The 20,437-nt window shown below is 36.1% G+C and overlaps 1 protein-coding gene across 4 annotated transcripts in view; it reads left to right on the top strand.

The window, feature by feature from the left end:
• XRN1 (5'-3' exoribonuclease 1) overlaps positions 1-20,437 on the top strand; it is a 106,848-nt gene that overhangs the window by 29,608 nt on the left and 56,803 nt on the right. For all 4 annotated transcript variants that reach the window (XM_032852396.1, XM_032852395.1, XM_032852398.1 and 1 more), the window contains 7 exons: positions 69-225; positions 785-904; positions 7,610-7,779; positions 8,731-8,851; positions 8,947-9,045; positions 12,820-12,923; positions 15,496-15,627. In XM_032852396.1, the coding sequence (XP_032708287.1) occupies positions 69-225; positions 785-904; positions 7,610-7,779; positions 8,731-8,851; positions 8,947-9,045; positions 12,820-12,923; positions 15,496-15,627 (903 nt within the window). The remainder of the gene's footprint in view (positions 1-68; positions 226-784; positions 905-7,609; positions 7,780-8,730; positions 8,852-8,946; positions 9,046-12,819; positions 12,924-15,495; positions 15,628-20,437) is intronic.

Below are 20,437 nucleotides of genomic sequence, written 5' to 3'. Positions count from 1 at the left end.
AGGTTATATTTAATATTGACCTGTTGCATAAAGTTGCCAATTGTTTAAAACTCAGTTTTGTTTTACAGGTATTATCCCTACCATTATGCACCTTTCCTGTCTGATATCCGTAACATCAGTACACTCAAAATCCATTTTGAACTAGGAAAACCTTTTAAGCCATTCGAACAGCTTCTTGCTGTACTTCCAGCAGCTAGCAAAAATTTACTTCCTACATGCTACCAGGTGGGTTTTAAAATTAAATATATGTCCTTTTTGATACTTAGGAGTTCCTCATATAAGAGATGATGACTCGAGCCAAAGCACCCCAGATTCTTGGATTTTAGAAATTTTTTTCTTTTTAAATTATCTTAGATACAGTTCTTACATTACTTGCCAAAATCAACTGATGAGGACTCGAAAGTTCATAAGTAAATTAAGGTTAAAAATGGAGGACTGTTGGAAACCTGTGAAATTAAGTCTGAGAACAGAATTTAAGTGGGCCTTATAGAGTGATAAGACAATGAAAGATAGAAGTGGTAAACTTGAAATTCAGAGTAAAGATGGTTTTGCTACATAACTAGGTCACTACAATGGGAAAGTAAGAGTAGCTATGAAATTAGAAGTCTCATAGTTGAAAATCAAAATATAGCAAGTATATTGCAGCATTTCTAAGATGTAAAAATTTAGTTTTGCTTATGCTTAGGAATTTTAAACTGTAACGAGTAAATATTGTAAATATATTAACAAAAAGTTATATTGATATTAGTTCTTAAATTTCTATTACTCTTTTATATTTCCATAGCATTTGATGACCAGTGAAGATTCACCAATTATAGAATATTATCCACCTGATTTTAAAACTGACCTAAATGGGAAACAACAGGAATGGGAAGCTGTGGTACTAATACCTTTTATTGATGAGGTCAGTGCATGAAGTAGTTATATATATGCGAATATTCTTTCTTTCTTTCAAGTTTTTATTTAAATTCCAGTTAGTGTGGTATTAGTTACAGGTGTAGAAATTTGGTGATCCATCACATAGGATACCTGATGCTCATCACAACACTTGTCCTCCTTAATCCTCATCACCTGCTTAACCCGACACCCTGCCCACCTCCTCTCCAGTAAACATCAGTTTTTCTATAATTAAGAGTTGTTTTCTTGGTTTGACTTTTTTCCCCCATGTTCATTTGTTTCTTAAAGTCTGCTTATGAGTGAAACCTTATAGTATTTGTCTTTCTCTGACTTATTTCACTTAGCATAATACTCTAGCTCCAGCTATGTCATTGCAATGACAAGAGTTCATTCTTTTAATCTGAGTAATATTCCATAATATATATATTCCACATCTTCTTTATCCATTCATCAGTCGATGGACATTGGGCTCTTTCCAAGGTTTGGCTGTTGTTGATAATGCTGCTATAAACATCAGGATGCATTTATCCCTTTAAATTAGTATTATTATATCCTTTAGGTAAATACCTAAAGATATTTACTACCAGATCATAGGGTAGTTCGGTTTTTAACTTTCTGAGGAACCTCCATACAGTTTTCCAAAGTAGCTGCATCAGTTTACATTCCCACGGACAGTGTAAGAGTGTTCCCCTTTCTTCACATTCTTGCCAACACATGTTATTTCCTTTGTTATTAATTTTAGCCCTTCTGACTGGTGGAAGGTGGTATCTTATTATAGTTTTGATTTGTATTTCACTGATCATGAGTGATGTTGAACATCTTTCCATTTATATGCATATATTTTATTTTATTTTATTTTACTTTTTTAAAGATTTTATTTATTTGTCAGAGAGAGAGAGGGAGAGAGAGCGAGCACAGGCAGACAGAATGGCAGGCAGAGGCAGAGGGAGAAGCAGGCTCCCTGACGAGAAAAGAGCCCGATATGGGACTCGATCCCAGGACGCTGGGATCATGACCTGAGCCGAAGGCAGCTGCTTAACCAACTGAGCCACCCAGGCATCCCAATATATGCATATATTTTAAATGAGATTATTTCACATAAATTAATGAGCAATAGGTTTTAATCACCATTTATGTTTTATTAATGAGATTTCACTACTCCCTTCTTCATTATGTGCATAAAAACTTCTAGGTGTGCCAATTATAAGAAAGTTGGAGTGGCTTTACTAACATTAGAAAAAAGGACTTCAGGACCAAGGAGTATTACCAGAGATCAAGAAGAAATTTCATATAGATTAAAAAGTCAAGTCAGTTTGGGGCACCTGGCTAACTCAATCAGTAGAGCATGTTACTCTTGATCTTGGGGTTGTGAGTTCAAACCCCATGTTGGACATAGAGATTACTTTAAAAAAAAAAAAAAGTTCATCAAGAAGATATAAAAATCCTGAATGTACATGTACATTATAACAGAGCTTCAAATACATAAAGCAAAAGCTGTCAGAATTGAAAAGAAAGAAAAATTCAAAGGAAATTTGGAAATAACACAACATAATCTGTGTGATGAAGCTAAAGTAGTGTTTTAAGAGGCATTTAAGTTTCTAGATGCTTATACTGAACAAAAAAAAAAGTCTCACAATAAATTACCTAAGCTTCCTACCATAAGAAAATGCAAGAGAAATTAAACCCAAACAAAACAGAATGAAGGAAATAATAAAGATAGGAACAGAAATCCATAGAAAATGAACAAACAATAGAGGAAAAATCAATGGAACCAAAAGCTCTGAAAATAAATTTATCAAAAAAAGTGTCCTCTCAGGAGGGAAAAAAAACCTGACATGTTTATGGAGTGGAGGAAACAAGTGTTTATTCACACCTTATTAGTTTTTAAGCAGGAATACCTGTTATATGTGAAAAGACACTTGCTAGCCACCAGACAGGATTAAGTTGTGACATAGCCATTATTGCCTGCATGTGTACAGACTTAGTTCCATGTAGACAGTTATTGTTATTCATCCAGTTATCACTTTAGTTCATTGTGATTGAATTTTAACTTAAGGTTGGACACCTCAATGGGATTTTCAACAAAATTGCATTATGATATTACCACTGAAACAAAACTTGTAAGTGGCAGAATTACCATATTCTTCTATATTTTTTGGAAACAAAAGTTCAAAATATATGCAAGAAGTTACCTAAAAATAGATATATAAGATGTAAAAAGAAAAATTCCTGTTATAAGATAGTCAGTGAAAGTATATGGTGGTGGAAATTATTAAATAGGAATACATGATAAAATTTTCAGAACTGAGAGATTGATAGAACCTATTTGTGCCTCGTGAAAAATTATTACACAAACTCTGGTGTTACAAAGAGTTTACCTGCAGACTTGAGCTGTTTGGCATACATACTCTCACCCTTGCTTTCACCCTCACCCTTGCAGTCTAGTGGAGTTGGTTGTTTGAGATGATCTCACTGATAGGATTGGTGGTGGTGGTAGTTGTGAGCTGAGCCCTCTATGTGATCTCTCACCCTTTAGAAGGCTAACTCAAGTTTATTCTCAGAACAGGAGCTACAAAGCCTCTTGAGCTTTGGAGTTTGCATAGTGTCACTTCATTACATTCTTTTGAAAAAAGCAAATTATAAGACCAACTTGGATTTAAGAAGTAGGGAAATAGACCACTTTCTTAACATTTAAAGGAGCTTACATATCGAGATAGGAATTATTATGGCCATCTTTGCAAACCATCTACTGTAGTCTGCCCCCTTTGGCTAAAATTTGTATCCCATTCAAATATAAAACACTGACCTCTCCCAAAAATTTCATCTCAATTCTAGGCTCAAAGCCTAGAATTTCATCTTCAAATCAAGTCTAGTTGTAGATTAAGCTCCTCAAATGCAGCTCCCCAGGGACAGCTCTCCTGACTCAGACACCTGTGAATTTAAAAAAAAGAAAAACATTATCTATACTCCCCAACATCCCCAATTTTGTATTGGACAGACAATGACAGGATAACCACAATAAGTAGCTCCTATCAAAAAAGGGCAGGAACAGGATGCACGTAACAATCACTGATCCATAACAGTTTTGAAATCCCAACTAAATAGCATGCAGCAAATCCCTATATCCAGAGACACATACTGTTCCTTGAATAGAGCCTAATTAGAGCCTAAATCTGTTCTCTGGGAATGTCTCTGCAGTCTCTTCTAGATTTTTGATCCCCTACTCCGGTTTCTTGATGCTACCCTCAAGATGTTGAGTAGAGAAAAAAACAGGATTGGTTAAAAGAATAGGCTGCGCTACAGTGCTGTCTCAAAAAAGCCTTAACTGACTCTGAAAGTCACTCTAAAGCTGGAATGGCCCATTTGAGTTCTCCAAAGGTGCTGTAAAGAGCCTGAGACTTTATACCCTTCATCTGTCCGTCTTGGATCCAGACTTCATTTCAGAAGGGTGCATGACCTTATGTGAGGTAACTTTTCATCTACAGATATTTCCAAGAGATAGCTGACAGCTGAGGAAGGGTTGCAAGCCAGCAGCACTTTCAGCATCTGGGCAAATAAGTCCTTCAGTACTAATGGGAGTCACAACACATTACAACAGCCATTACATCATTCTACCTTAACATTATGCTATCTACCTAAAGATGCTAAAGTGTTCAAGATTATAAGATTATAAAGATGCATACATTCACAGAGCCAAGTAACCTAGAAAATTTTATGTCTATATTTTTTTCCTTAAGATGTATTAATTAGTGGGGGAGGGACAGAGGGAGAGAGAAAATCTCAAGCAAACTCCCTATGGAGTACAGAGCCTAAAAGTAGGGCTCACTCCCACAAGCTTGAAATCATTACCTGAGCCGATATCAAGATTTGGATGCTTAACTGACTGAACCACCCAGGGCCCCCCAAAAAATACATTTTTTTGAAGATTTTATTTATTTACTTGACAGACAGAGATCACAGGTAGGCAGAGAGGCAGGCGGGGGGTTGGGAAGCAGGCTCTCTCCTGAGCAGAGAGCCCGATGCAGGGCTCAATCCCAGGACCCTGAGAACATGACCCGAGCCGAAGGCAGAGGCTTTAACCCACTGAGCCACCCAGGTGCCCCTATTTTTGAAAACTTTTTATATTTTGAATGTGAAGAAGGATTAAACTCAAATTTTGAATGTGACATTGGAGAAGAAAATAGGATGTAAGTAAATACCATTGTCAGTGAACAGTAATTATAGAAATTCAATTTACTATGTATTTCCTGAAAAACGGTTACTGATTTTTTGTATTGATATTTACAATATCAGTAGTATCTTAGAATCAAGAAATTATGGTATAATATTATCTGTTTTATTCTATAATCTTTTCTAGATTTTGCTACTTTCCTCTTTATACCACTTTTTCTGTAAATGTTCTGAAAATGGCATAGATCATTATTGAACTAAAAGTCTAGGAGGCCAGTCTGGAAAATAGTTCATCAGTTTCTAATAGAGTTAAACATACATTTACTATTCAACCCAGCAGTTACACTACTGGATATTTATCCCAGAGAAATGAAAATTATGTCCACACAGGAAAACCTATACACGAAAGTTTAGAGCAGTTTATTTGTAATAATCCCAAACTGGAAAAAATGCAAATGCCCTTAAATGAGTGAGTAGATAAATTGTAGTATATCCATATGGTGGAATATTACTCAGCAATATAAAGAACTATTGATATAAGCAACTTGGATGAAAACAATTTAGTTAAGTGAAAAAAATCAGTGAGTGAAAAATCAGTCTCAGAAGGTTATATATTACTTTGTTTCATTTATATAATATTCTTTTTTTTTAAGATTTATTTTATTTATTTATTTGACAGACAGAGATCACAAGTCGGTTAGAGGCAGGCAGAGAGAGAGGAGGAAGCAGGCTCCCTGCTGAGCAGAGAGCCCGATGCGGGGCTCGATCCCAGGACCCTGGGATCATGACCTGAGCTGAAGGCAGCGGCTTAATCCACTGAGCCACCCAGGCGCCCCTCATTTATATAATATTCTTAAAATGATAAAATTACTATGATATAAAACATGGAGTGACTGCTAGGGTTTAAGGTTGGGAATAAGGTATGATTATAAAGGAATAATAAGGAATTTCTTTATGATGTTGTACCAATTCTGTGTTCCAGTTTTAGTGGTGGTTAATATGAATCTATACACATTGATAAAAATTTCATAGCACTGTATACACACAAAATCACATACAAAAACCAGTGAAATCTGAATAAGTATAGTTAATAGTATTGTACTCATGTCAGTGTCCTGGTTTTGATAATTTACTGATGCTACGTGTAGGATATTATTGGGGAAAGCTGGGTGAGAGGTACATGAGAATAATCTGTACTAATTTTATAAATTCTTATGAATCTTCTTGTTCTTTGCCACTATTTGTAATGCTATAATAAACTACTTTTGTATTCATGTATTCTTTTTGTTTGTTTATGCAGTCTTAGGTATTGGAAATTTTATTTTTTTAAGATAGATTGCCAAAAGCAGGATTAGTTGGCTAATGGGAATGTATATTTTTATATTTAGTGAATATTCTTTTTCAAAAAGACTAGTCTAATTCAACCAATATTTAGTGCCTACTTCTCTGCCTCTCCAGACCTGAATATTACTGCTTTATTTAATTTTGGCCATTCTGTTGATGGATGCCATTAAAATATATGTAATTAAATTAATTAAATATATGAGATAATTTGGAGAGGTAAACATTTTCTATACCATGGCAAAATTTGTAAAGTAAGAGATCAATCCTTTATGAATTATGATAACTATAATAATTGTGGTAAATTCACATTTAAAATTTGATTCTCGGGTGCCTAGGTGGCTCCATCATTAAATGTCTGCCTTCGGTTCAGGTCATGATCCCAGGGTCCTGGGATTGAGCCCCGTGTCGGGCTCCATGCACAGTGAAAAGAAAGCTGCTTCTCCCTCTCCCACTCTCCCTGCTTGTGTTCCTGCTCTCACTCTCTCTCTCTATCAAATAAATAAATGAAATCTTTAAAAAAAATAAAATTTGATTCTCTGCTGTTTTTTTTAAAGATTTTATTTATTTGAGAGTGAGCAAGAGAGAAAGCACAAGCTAGGGGGAGGGGCAGAGGGAGATGCAGACTCCCCGCTGATCAGGGAGCTCAACCTCAAACCCAGGACAATGGGATGATGACATGAGCCGAAGGCAGATGCCTAACCAACTGAGTCACCCAAGAGCCTCAATTCTCTGCTGTTCTTATTCATGGTTAGTTCCTATTGTTGGAATAATAGGTTCAGAATAATTTGTAGTGGCAAACAATATTCTAGGGGCCTTTGAAACAGTTTTTCATATAATAAAATGGAAAAGAATTCCATTAGTTAAGATTTTTATTTTTCAAGAACACAAATAATGATTCTGCATACTGAGGGAAAAGATCTACTCTGTATGTTGAGATTATAGAAATTTTATACTTTTTTTTTAAGATTTTATTTATTTATTTGACAGACAGAGATCACAAGTAGGAAGTGAGTAGAGAGGCAGGCAGAGAGAGAGAGGAGGAAGCAGGCTCCCTGCCAAGCAGAGAGCCCAATGCGGGGCTCGATCCTAGGTCCGTGGGATCATGACCTGAGCCGAAGGCAGAGGCTTTAACCCACTGAGCCACCCAGGCGCCAGAAATTTTATACTTTTAACTCTTCTCTTCAATCTTTCAATGCAGAAGCGATTGTTGGAAGCCATGGAAACATGTAACCACTCCCTCAAAAAGGAAGAAAGGAAAAGAAACCAACATAGTGAGTGCCTAATGTGCTGGTATGATAGAGACACAGAGTTCACCTACCCCTCACCATGGCCAGAAAAGTTCCCTGCCATAGAACATTGTTGCACAAGGTAATGTTATTTGGTAATTTTTCAACTATAGTAAAGAGCTCCCTTTTGGGGGGCATTGAGGGGGAAGCTTTTGAATATCTACTTGGAGAATTAACAAATAATTTTTGATAGTTACAGTCAATTGCTAATGAGTTGTATCCAACTTGCCGGAGAACATAGAATCTCCCTCTCACAGTTATTTCTGTAGTTCTCTGCTGTGGTCAGATTCTGCTTCTCTCTCTCTTTCTCTCTCTCCTGTTAAAGTTGGGGTTTTTGTTTGTTTGTTTTTTAGTTTTTCCTCCCTAGTGTATACCTGTACCGTCCCCACTTTAAGAGGATGTATGAATTTTTGTTTCCATTGTCAGTGTCTGCTCCTAGCATTATTTGATGTGCTGTGACTTTGCCTCTTATATTCCTAACCACCCAACCAGAAAGAAGAAAAAAAGAATTAAAGGGGTCCTATAATATCTTGCTTCAAACCCATTTCTACTTTCTCTTCCTCATTAAAATGTCCTTGTTTTTTTTTCTTTTTTCTCATTTTCCCTGCAAATAATTTACCCAGATGGAACCTAAAATGAACATATCCCAGTTATGCTTTTTCTTTTTGTTAATGCAAAGAGAAAGATGGAATAGACATTATAAAATGTTGCTTTTCTATCTGGGTTATAGAACATGGAGGATATGGAGATTTGTAACATGCTTTATATGTTCCTTTACTTGGGGGAGTTTTATTTTAAGTTAATGGTGAAAACGTCCATTCAGTAACCTACACGTGTAGTTGCATCTAGTCAATTATAATAATAGAATATGGGTTGTCCTGCTCCATATTGTCTCTGTCTTAAAAGACAAATTGTCATTCCCTTGCTTAAAAGCAAGGATGACTCTTGCAAAGTAAGTATTCAAGGGAATACTGAAAATCTGATTGCTTGTAGTGTGTGAATTTTGAATTAAATGCCTTGATTTATTTTCTAGGTATAAAATAATATCATTAGATGCTTGGCGTGTAGACATAAGCAAGAACAAAATAACCAGGGTTGACCAGAAGGCGTTGTATTTCTGTGGATTTCCTACCCTGAAACACATCAAACACAAAGTCAGTGGTTGTTTAGTGCAAAAATTTTCCACCTTATTGAATATAACATGATTAAGGGGAAAGATTGAAATTAAATTCTCTGAATTCTTTTAAAGTTTTTTTTGAAGAAGAGTGGGGTTCAAGTATTCCAGCAAAGCAGTCGTGGAGAAAACATGATGTTAGAAATCTTAGTGAATGCAGAATCAGATGAACTTGTAAGTATTTTCCTTGTTATATATTTATTAGGTGCTTATTATGCATTAAGCTGTTCAAGTTGGAATGTGTTTACCAAAAGGTATAACATGTAATAATTCCAAAAGTTCATAGTAAATAAGGATAAAATAAAGAAACATTTACATAAAATTTAAAGGAAATATATAATTATGATGTAATGAGCAAGAAATACTTCATGAATTTTGGAAAGAAGATAAACTGTGTGAGCTGAAGATTAAGTACAAGCTTATAAATGAGACTAGGCTTAAGCTGGGTGTGAAGAGAAAGATCACAGAGAGGAGAAAAGTAGGGGAAGGGTATTCTAGTTGAAAGGAATAACATGAGCTGGAAATAAATGTGTGATACATTATCTTATTCTTTTTAACCTTTTTGTATGTCTGAAATTTTTCTTAATACTTTTTCTTTTTTTAGAATAAATGTGATGTATTTGAGGAGAAGGAATAGATAAACCTGACTGAAGCAGAGGACTTGTGTTGGGAAGTAGTAGAAGATAAGGTTGAAAAAACAGATTGAGGCCAGATTATGGAGGACCTTGAATACCAGGCTAAGCAGTTTGGACTTTGTTTTCCCGTAACTGTTACCTTGAAATCGTATTTTCATAAGGATTAATTTGGTGGCAGTATAATAGGCTAAATGGCACAAAAGAGAAATGGAAGAAAATGAAAAAGCCTGCAAGTTAAGAGGTTGTGGTTTAGAAGTGTTAGGTAATAAGGACAAAAACTGAAAGTAGTAATAGATCTAGATGAATAAGACTGTTAAAATTGACAAGTTTCATCATTCATTCAAACATAGAGGATGAAAAGAGGAAGAAAATACTAAATATGACTGAGATGTCAAGCCTACCTAACTAGTAAATGGTTGTTTTTTATTGGAATAAGGAAGTTAAAGTGGGAAAGTCTCTGGCTTGAGGGGATTAATGATAAGTAATGATGGAATTTAAGGTGATGCCAGGGTGTCTAACTGGCGCTGCCCTGCCAGACTTTCTCAACAAGAGTTCCATAAGAGATTTAAGCCCTAATGCCCTAAGTCACCCATTTGAATGTATAGATTAATTTTCTGTACATTTAGAGTGGGACTATTGTGTACCATCCTTTGGAGAATTGAAAAAAATATTCAAATTATTTTTTGTGTTCTGTGGTTCAGATGAAGAACCTCAGTGGAGAAAGTCTGCTTATACACAATACCTGGAGCTAGAGCTTGGAAGGAGGTAGGGCTATATGAGTCATTTACAAGGAGTGATGGCTGAGGCCTTAGGGCTCATTTTCCTGAAGAAAATGGACTCTGAGAGTTCAAATCTCAACATGAAGAAATACCCATAGTTAAAAGGGTGGAAAAGGAACCAGTGAAATTGACTATAGTGTTCAGAGGTGAGAAAATGATTTCCAAGTTAAGTAATACCACAGAAGCATGGAGTAGATACTACATGTAGTGCAAGAATAAAAACTGAAACAAGGTCTGTGAATTTGTCCTTCAGGGACCATTATTGGCCTTTGAGGATTTAGGCTTAGTCTGAGGATTAATTTGAGAAATGACAACTTTTCCTTCAAAAACTAAAGGAGAATGAGAGAAGAAATACATGTGTAGAAGGGAAAAGGATAATTATGGGTTCCTTGTTCTAATGTTGAAACTTGTTTTATTTATCAGAATAGTCATTCTTTTGCTTTATATGTTAGACATATAATTAGACATTTAATTAGACATTAAGAAATGTCTAATTAAAAGTTGCTGCAGCGGTGCCTGGGTGGCTCAGTGAGTTAAGCCGCTGCCTTTGGCTCAGGTCATGATCTCAGGGTCCTGGGATCGAGCCCCGCATTGGGCTCTCTGCTCAGCAAGGAGCCTGCTTCCTCCTCTCTCTCTGCCTGCCTCTCTGCCTGCTTGTGATCTCTGTCTGTCAAATAAATAAATAAAATCTTAAAAAAAGAAAAAAAGTTGCTGCAAAAAGTCTAAAAATAGTCATCTGTAATTGTTAAAGAAATATTTGCTAGGGGCACCTGGGTGGCTCAGTGGGTCCTGAGATCGAGCCCCGCATTGGTCTCTCAGCTCAGCAGGGAGCCTGCTTCCCCCTCTCTTTCTACCTGCCTCTCTGCCTACTCGTGATCTCTCTCTCTGTCAAATAAATAAATAAAATCTTCAAAAAAAATTTGCTAATAATGATTAAGCATAATAAACAGAAAAGAACTGAATGAAAATTTGTATTTACATTTCAGTTGCTACTACAAAGTTGTTGTAAACAAACTAGAATTTTTACCTAAGATATTATTTCATATAGAATATTTATGCAGGGGCGCCTGGGTGGCTCAGTGGGTTAAGCCGCTGCCTTCGGCTCAGGTCATGATCTCGGAGTCTTGGGATCGAGTCCCACATCGGGCTCCTTGCTCGGCAGGGAGCCTGCTTCCCCCTCTGCCTCTGCCTGCCTCTCTGTCTGCCTGTGCTCACTCGCTCTCTCTCCCTCTGTCCCTGACAAATAAATAAATAAAATCTTAATATATATATATATATATATATATATATATATATATATATATATATAAAAGAATATTTATACAGCATTTTACAGTTTACAAAAGATTTTGTGTGTATTATTTTATCACGAAATAAACATTGTGAGGTAGATGTTATTTCTTATTCTCATATAAGAAAACTCTGCCTCAGTGGGATTTAAATGATTTGCCTACGATTCTATAGCTGGAAAGACATAGAACTCAACTTTGGACCCATGATTCCTAATTTTAAGTCTAGGGTTCTAATTTCATTATACCAACTACAAACTGAAATGGAGTCAGATTTCTTAGATTCTGTTATCTGATTATTTGATATGAAACAATTAATAATAGCCCTTTTCTAGACATTTCTGCTATTCTTACCACTTTTCTCAGTTTCCATCAGAAAAATAACAATGAGCATAATAGGGTCATAGAATTGTACAGTTGGGTAGAATTTTGTAAAGTATCTATTCAAAATCATTAATTCTACAAATTGAGAAACTTAAATAGAGTTAGCAGCAGAACTAAGAACCTAGGTTTCTTGCTAAACATTATTTCTAGTAATGTTGGCTATTGTTAGGGACAGTAATACATTATACATCGGTGCTCTTCAGTTTAATTTCACTGGAACCTATTTTTTCACTAAGTAATTTCATTCAGGATTAAAGTCAGTGGGCCATCCTTTACTAATAAGTGCCATTGCTGTTGAGAAAATGAGAAGGAGGCAAGCTTCCTGGTGTCATAATGTTTATATTGTAGAACAGTACTTTAAGTTGGTCATAGTGCCTCTCTAATAAGAAGGGATTGGGAGAGGGGAAGGTAAACTTGGTCAACTTTAATAGATTCATACTAAAATAAAGGGTTAAAGAAAGGCAGATGGGTAAAAACAAGTGAAATATATTTTTTTAAATAAAGGAAAGGGGAAAAAAAATTAAGACTCCAACCAGAAATCCTGGGAAACATACTAAAAAGAAAAAGAGTAGTTAGCAATAAAGATACAACTTAAAGAAGACAAATTAGGAAAACTAACTGAATTCAAGTGGGTGGAGTAATTAGTTGGAGAGTAAAGTTGAAAAGAGGAGGAACTGTAGGAAATAAATGGCTTGAGTGAGCAAATGGTATTTTATATCTGTCTTAATTATTAAGATGAGGTTTTTATTGATTTTAAAGACCTTTGTAAACACAAGCCAGGTTTTAATTATTTAATTTGCCTTTGTACACTTACCTCTTGGACCTGAAATATTGAGTGAACTTTTCTGCTTTTACTTTAAGTGTGTAGAAAATATAGCTTCATCCGTGCTTGGAAAGTCTGTCTTTGTTAATTGGCCTCATCTTGAAGAAGCTAGAGTTGTTGGTATATCAGATGGAGAAACTAAGTAAGTAAGATTTGATGTATATTTTTAAAATTTATATTTGTTTTGCTTACTTGATGGCTTTTAATGATACTTTTTAAAACTGAAAGAATTACAAAAAAAACTGATAGAATGACTGTAAAAATATTTACACTCTGTAGTGAAAATGAAAGTCTTTTAATCACATCATTCAATGTTCAACCATAGTACCTCACTGAGATATTTTAAACGCATTTATCTTTTCCCTTTTGCTTTCTTTTCCTTTTAATTATGTGAAAGCCCTGTATCCTAATTTTTTGCTAGCAGTTATTATTTAGCAAATATATTTCTCTTTCTGACAAGAATGAATAGCATATATAACCTGACCTTCCGTGCCCCTCCCAGGTTTCATTTAAATAATACATCAATTTTTAAAAGTACATAGCTTCAATTTAAGAAATAGTTTCTTATTTTATTTCGGTTCATGATCATTTTGTCAGTGATTATTTTGACAATTTATTCTTTGTCATTTTGTATCTTTATTTCATGTAAATTTAGTCTGATTGTTGTTGTTTTTCATGTGTCTAGAACCTTTAAAGGTAATTTTTTCAGAGAAAATGTTGCATTTTCTCTGATGTAATAAGCCATTACATATCCAAAAGTTCATTTTTGTTTTCCTCACACATAGGTTTAGAATTTTAGAGGCCCAGTCCTTTTTCCTTAGTTTTCTGCGAGCATACTTCAGTTGTGTTCTGTCATAACATTTTGTTGATAAGAGATCAGTCCCATTATGATTTTTTTTCTTTTGTGGGTATCTGCTTTTGTTGAGGAGCTCTTGAGAAATCTTGAGGGGGTCTTTTCTTTTTTAATCATCAGAATGCAGTTCCCCTCCCTTTTTAATGAAGCTCCGTTTATCAGTTTTTTCTTTTACAGATCATGCTTTTGGTATAAGAACTTTGCCTAGCCCGAGGTCCCATACCTTTTCTCTATATTTTCTTCAGAAAGTTTTATAATTTTACCTCATCCTTTTACATTTAAATCCATGACCCATTGTGAATTAATTTTTGTATTAGGTATGAGGTTTAGGTCAAGGGTCATATATTTGCCTATGAATGAATGTTCAGTTGTTCCAGCCCCATTTGTTGAAAAGGCTGTTCTTCCTCCATTAGATTGCCTTTACACCTTTTTCAAAAATCAGTTGAGCATACTTGTGTGGGTCTATTTCTGAGTTTTCCATTTTGTTGCATTTATCTGTATGTCTGTTTTTATGCCAGTACCACACTGTCTTCTTACTGTAGCTATATATGTCTCAATCTTAGGTATAAATTTAACAAATTACATACAGGATCTGTATGCTAAAAAAAAAGCAAACCACTGGGGAAAGAAATAAAAAATTGAAATAAATGGTGAGATAAATGGAGATTCATTTGGATCAAAAGACTCAACATAGTAAAGATACCAAATCTCCCCAAATTAATTTGTAGGCTTAAAGCACTCCTACCAAAATCTCTCCCAGATTTTATGGATGCAGAACAATGTATTCTAAAATTTATATGGAAAGGCAAAGAACAAAAATAATTAAAACAATTTTGAAAAATAAAAATAAGGCAGAAGGAATTGCTCCATCTAAGTATTTCAATTATTTTGGAGCAACTATAGATGATACCATGTTTTAAATTTTGGTTTCCCCAGCTAGTATCTAGGAATACAGTTGATTTCTGTATGTTGATTTTATATCCTGGGATCTGGCAAACTAAGTTTACTTCCCTGCCTCTTTTCTTGAAGAGTTCAGGCCAGTTATTTTGTATAATTCTGGATTTACCTGATTGTCTCTGCTTAGTGTCATTTAACTTGGTCCTCCATCCCACATATTTCCTGCCAACTGGAATTTAGGTATAATGGTTTAATGAGAATCAAGTTAAAATTTTTAGCAAATATACTTTATTGAATTTGAGAGTATTTTTAATTCTTTAAAAATGTATATTTTAGGGCCACCTGGGTGGCTCAGTGGGTTAAAGCCTCTGCCTTCGGCTCAGGTCATGATCCCAGGGTTTTGGGATCAAGCCCTGCATTGGGCTCTCTGCTCAGCAGGGAGCCTGCTTCCCTTCCTCTCTCTGCCTGCCTCTCTGTCTACTTGTGATCTCTCTCTCTCTCTGTGTCAAATAAATAATAATAAATTTTTTAAAAAATTTATATTTTATTGTATATTTAGTTTTTTCAGAGAAAATAAAATTTTTATATTTGAAATTTTTTACAACTCTTTGTTCTAAAATTTCATATTACAGTTTAAAAAAAGGATGTTGGGGGACACCTGGGTGGCTCAGTGGGTTAAGCCTCTGCCTTCAGCTCAGGTCATGATCCCAGAGTCCTGGGATCAAGCCCTGCATCGGGCTCTCTGCTCAGCTGGGGGCCTGCTTCCCTTCCTCTCTCTCTGCCTGCCTCTCTGTTCATTTGTGATCTCCCTCTGTCCATTAAAAAAAAAAAAAAAAAGGATGTCTGGTGTTTTGCTGTTACATCATGTAGAAACCTTTTCACTTTGAGGACTTATGCTGCTAGAACACCTTATTAAACCATAAATTTGGGGGTAATAAAATTTAATTTTATTTTAATTTTTAAGATTTTACTTGGAAGAACCTCCAGGAACACAGAAGCTTTATTTGGGAAGAACTGCCCCACCATCTAAAGTGGTCCATCTTGGAGACAAAGAGCAATCTAACTGGACAAAAGAAGTACAAGGAATTTCAGAATAGTGAGTGTCAAAATGTATTTAATGTCATAGAACTAGAATGTGATCTAATGTACTTGTTCTCTAGTTATTTCCTACTTAACATAGTAATCACTATGAATACTGACTACATCTTCATTTTATGTTCTAAAGAAAACAACAATCCTAGTTTAAAATAATACCTGGTTAGCAGCAGTGATAGCTTTGCCCAGTTTGTCACTAAAATACTTCATGATGTACAAAGAAAGAAAAGATACAATCACATAATACTAGGAATAACAGTTAATAATAGTTAATAGGTTGCCACTGAATTTCTTGGCCACATGTAAGTAATGAAAATAGGAAGGAAAATTTTCCTTTGTTCCTCACCCTCACTCTCTGATCACTTTCCTACCTTCTCTACACCTAAGTCCGTTACGCCCCTGAATTCAGAAATGCAGGGTCTGTAACCAGCCAAGTAACTAAGAAGCTGGCCCTCCTACATGTTCCCACCATGACTTCTCTTTCTTCATCCAAATACTAGAATTCTCCAAACCAAAACAGATTAATAGATATTGGCAATGGCACATGAAATTGTGTTGTAAATGTATATCCATCTCCCTTCCTGTTAAAACTAATAACATCCATTGGTAAATGGGAATTTAAGGAGATGCCTCTTATACAATTTTGGAGTTAATACCAGGCTATAATATCCTTATTCAAAAATGAGTAAACAGGGAAAATATAAAGAGACCATAAAAAACCTTCCAGCATGGGGTGCCTGGGAGGCACAGTCAGTTAGGCATCCAACTCTTGGTTTCAGCTCAGGTCGTGATCTCAGGGTTGTGAGTTCAAGCTTGCATCAGGCTCTGTGCCCACCCAGCATGGAGGCTACTGGAGATTCTCTCTCTCCCTCTCCCCTTGCTCACACATGTGCGCACTCTTTCTCTCTTTCTCTCTCTCTCAACCTCTCAAATAAATAAATAAATCTTTAAAAAAAAACAACAAAAACCCATCTGGCATAAAACAAGGAGATAAACAGCTCTTTGGAGGTAGAGCTTTTTTTTGCCTTCTGAGAGTATAAATTAAATACCCCTGTCGTAGTTCATACTACACTGAATTTTATTTTATAGTTCATAAATAAAAATCACAATAATAAATTTATTTGTGTGATTACTTTTTTTTTTTAATTTATTTGACAGACAGAGATCACAAGTAGGCAGAGAGGCAGGCAGAGAGAGAGGAAGGAAAGCAGGCTCCCTGCTGAGCAGAGAGCCCGATGCGGGGCTCGATCCCAGGACCCTGGGATCATGACCTGAGCCGAAAGCAGAGGCTTTAACCCACTGAGCCACCCAGGCGCCCCTGTGTGATTACTTTAATGACCATTTCCTTAGATAGTAAGCTCCATAAGGGTAGGGAACATATCTACTTTTGTTAACACTCTGTCCTCATTCTTTGGCTAATGCTAAAGCAGCCTATAAATATTTGTTTGTTTAAATGAACAGAGATTGTCTTGTTCGACTCCTTTGATTGACAAGAAACTCCATTCAGAGCACTACAAGAGTTTAGATACTTGTTCATGTGTTCAACAATTATTGATACTTGCTAGGTTTAGTGGTTGGCACTGTAGATACCATAAAGAATAAAATCACATAGTCCCTATGCTCATGAAACTTACAGCTGGTAGATGAAAACTGGGCATTAATGTCTTGTGTGAATTTTTTTTTTAAGATTTATTTATTTGGAAGAGAGAGAGAGCACATACATGAGTGGGGGAAGGGGCAGAGGAAGAGAATATCCAAGCAGACTCCAGCTCAGCCTGGAGCCCAATGCAGGGCTCTGTCTCAGGAGCTGTGAGATCAGGACCTGAGCCAAATTCAAGAAGCCACTTAACTGAACCACCAGGGTGCCCCATTTTGTGTGAATTTTTGATCAAACTATAATTATGATAATTACTTTGAAGAAGTAGTGCTCTGAGACCATGTAATAGAGGAGTTTGACTTAGCTAGGGAGCCATTTGCCTTAGTTAGAGAAAATTTACCAAAGGAAAATGTTGATGAAACTGGTTATCTGAATGTGGGGTAGGAGTTAGGCAAAGAATGAAAAGGGAGCATGTTTCAGGATGAGAAAAAGATACAGATGAAGTTCCTATGGCAAGTGGAAAAGTAGCATGTATAACATTAATGATAACGGCCAATGTGGCTGGAGTGTTGGAACCAAAAAGGAACCCTAATGAGGAAGATGAGGCAACAAAGGGAAGAAAAACAAGGCAATCTGAGAGGTAGGAGAACAGCCAGGAAAGTGTTACATCATGCAAATTTTTAAAAAAAAAAGAGTGTTTGAAGAATAAGGGAATAAGTCATGTCAAATATTATGAAGAAGATTAATAAACCAGAGCTATTTTGTTTGAACAGTGGGGCTGCAAGCTGGACTAGTATGGGTGGAAGAATGATTAAGAGTAACAGAAATGGAGACATAATAGGAGTAAACAACTTCAAAAACTTCAGTTGTGAAGTAAACCAAAAGCTCTTGACTCCTTGTTCTGTCAGTTCTTCCCATATGGATGGACTTGATCTTCTTGATGGCCGCGAAGAGCAGAGATAATAATCAAGGCAGCAGACTGCTGAAGTTGATGGCAGTGTGTGTTGGTTCACATAAAAGAATGATTTTTAGTGCCTGCCAGTTCAGGATCTCTGGTTAACCAAATAGGGTAGACGAGGCTGTGTGGATTCATAAACACTTAGGTGTATTTATTCTGGTTACCATTTTCTTAGACTGCTTTTTTTTTTTTACCACCATATTCCTCTCTCATATCACCTCACATTTTGTCCCCTCTTCCCACACCTCCCCAGCACTTCTATAATCTGTCTTGTAAGGTGAAATTCATACAGCCAGTGGTACTCTGCCCCTGAGGGTTTATCTTACTTACTTGTGATTTTGCACATTATATCAACATGAGGATCTCATGGCTCTAATATTAAGAGTAATGCTTGCACAGACCATCCTTAACTCTAAAACTTCTACACAAGAATGTAGAACCTATTACTTATTTCACTTACCTCCATATATCTTATTAACCAAGCCTTGTTCTCCTCCATATATCTTATTAACCAAGCCTTGTTCTCCTAAGTTCAGTACATCCTTTTTTGTGTGAACATAACACATGAAATACTTCGAGGAGTACCAAGTTATGTGACTTTATTTTTAGAAACTCTCTAAGTACATATGACAATGTTGGTACCTTTTTGTATTCCTGTGTAGCAGATTTCCTTTCTAATGAAAACTACCATTAAGACATAGCTAAAGAAGAGCGCCTGGGTGACTCAGTGGGTTAAGCCTCTGCCTTCCGCTCAGGTTGTGGTCTCAGGGTCCTGGGATTGAGCCTCATGTCGCACTCTCTACTTGGCAGGAAGCCTGCTTCTGCGCCACCCCCAACCCCCGCTTGCCTCTCTGCCTACTTGTGGTATCTCTCTCTCTGTCAAATAAATAAATAAAATCTTAAAAAAAAAAAAAGACTTAGCTGAAGAAGGATATAGAATTGAATGGATTTGGTGTTTGGTTTATTCATTGAGACAGGATCATGTGTAAAAATGAGAAGAGAGGTGCAATTTTCAAAAGTAAGAAAACAGTGTATTTGAAGATAGAACAAGATAGATTCTTGAAGAGGAAAAAGGTAGCTCCTCTGTTTTAACAAGATGGTATACAAATACAGGTTGGTATGTGTGTTTGGCATGGAGCAGATGAGAAGCTCTCATTGGTTGCCTTTGTTTTCTTTGTAAAGTGAATATTGAATTCACCTATTTAGAATGGAGGCAGGAAAAGAGAGATGGGTCTTAAATTTGAGTAAAGTAGAGAAGGTTTGAAAATAGTGCTTGGGGGAGCGCTTGGCTGGCTCATTCAGAAGAATTTGTATACTCTTGATCTTGAGGTCATGAATTCGAGCCCCATATTGGGTGTAGAGATTACTTACATATATAAATAAATTTAAAAAAAAAAAGTCCTTGGAGAAAATGGAAGAGTATCAGTTGATCAGAAGAACGTGGTTGAATTATAGGCAATATTGAGGGCCCTTTTTGAAGTTGAATAACATTAATTTATAATGTAATGATCTGCCCTATCTTTTGGTAGTAGAGCTCTGTTGATCAGTTACAGGCCTAGAAAAAGCAGAGATTAAACAAGCATTGGATTTTGCTAGATGGATATAATGAAAAGACAGAAAGGCAAGGAAGTTAAGGATATTGGCAGGAATGTTACTGAAAAAGTAGACAATGGAATCTAAGTGGGATAGTAGGAGAAGTAAAGAAAGTAGGTTAAGTTAATAGTTTCAGAGAAAGTAGAAGGATCAGTGGATTGGAGATCCCAAATTAAGCTAATCATAAAGTGCTTGAGGGTTGCCTTTGTGGCTCAGTGGGTTAAAGCCTCTGCCTTCGGCTCAGATAATGATTTCAGGGTCCTGGGATCGAGCCCCATATCAGGCTCTCTGCTCAGCAGGGAGCCTGCTTCCCCGCAGCCTCTCTGCCTGCCTCTCTGCCTACTTGTGATCTCTATCTGTCAAACAAAATTTTAAAAAAATCATAAAGTGGGTTGAACAAGCAAGTTAGCTGGAAAATTTGTTAGACAATAAGATGTTGGGATTAATGATTTTGGAGGTAAATCTATTATGGGTGATGTCATGACCCAAGTCATAGCTATAGGACTAGATGGCTGAAGTGGAATGGAAGAGGTTATTGGTGGTAAGGAGATAGTGAAACTAAATTCCTGTGGTGTTAGGTAGTTCATATATGTAAACTCTGAGAGCATTCTGGATGATAGTGGGCATAAGGATAGAATGGAAAAGAGCAGAGTAGTTTACTAT

This window comes from Lontra canadensis, unplaced genomic scaffold (genome assembly GCF_010015895.1).
Source record: "Lontra canadensis isolate GAN:19392208 unplaced genomic scaffold, GSC_riverotter_1.0 scaffold6, whole genome shotgun sequence".
NCBI classification, from domain to species: domain Eukaryota; kingdom Metazoa; phylum Chordata; class Mammalia; order Carnivora; family Mustelidae; genus Lontra; species Lontra canadensis.
The sequence above is the reverse complement of the archived record's forward strand: the minus strand, read 5'-3'. Positions and strand labels throughout refer to the sequence as shown.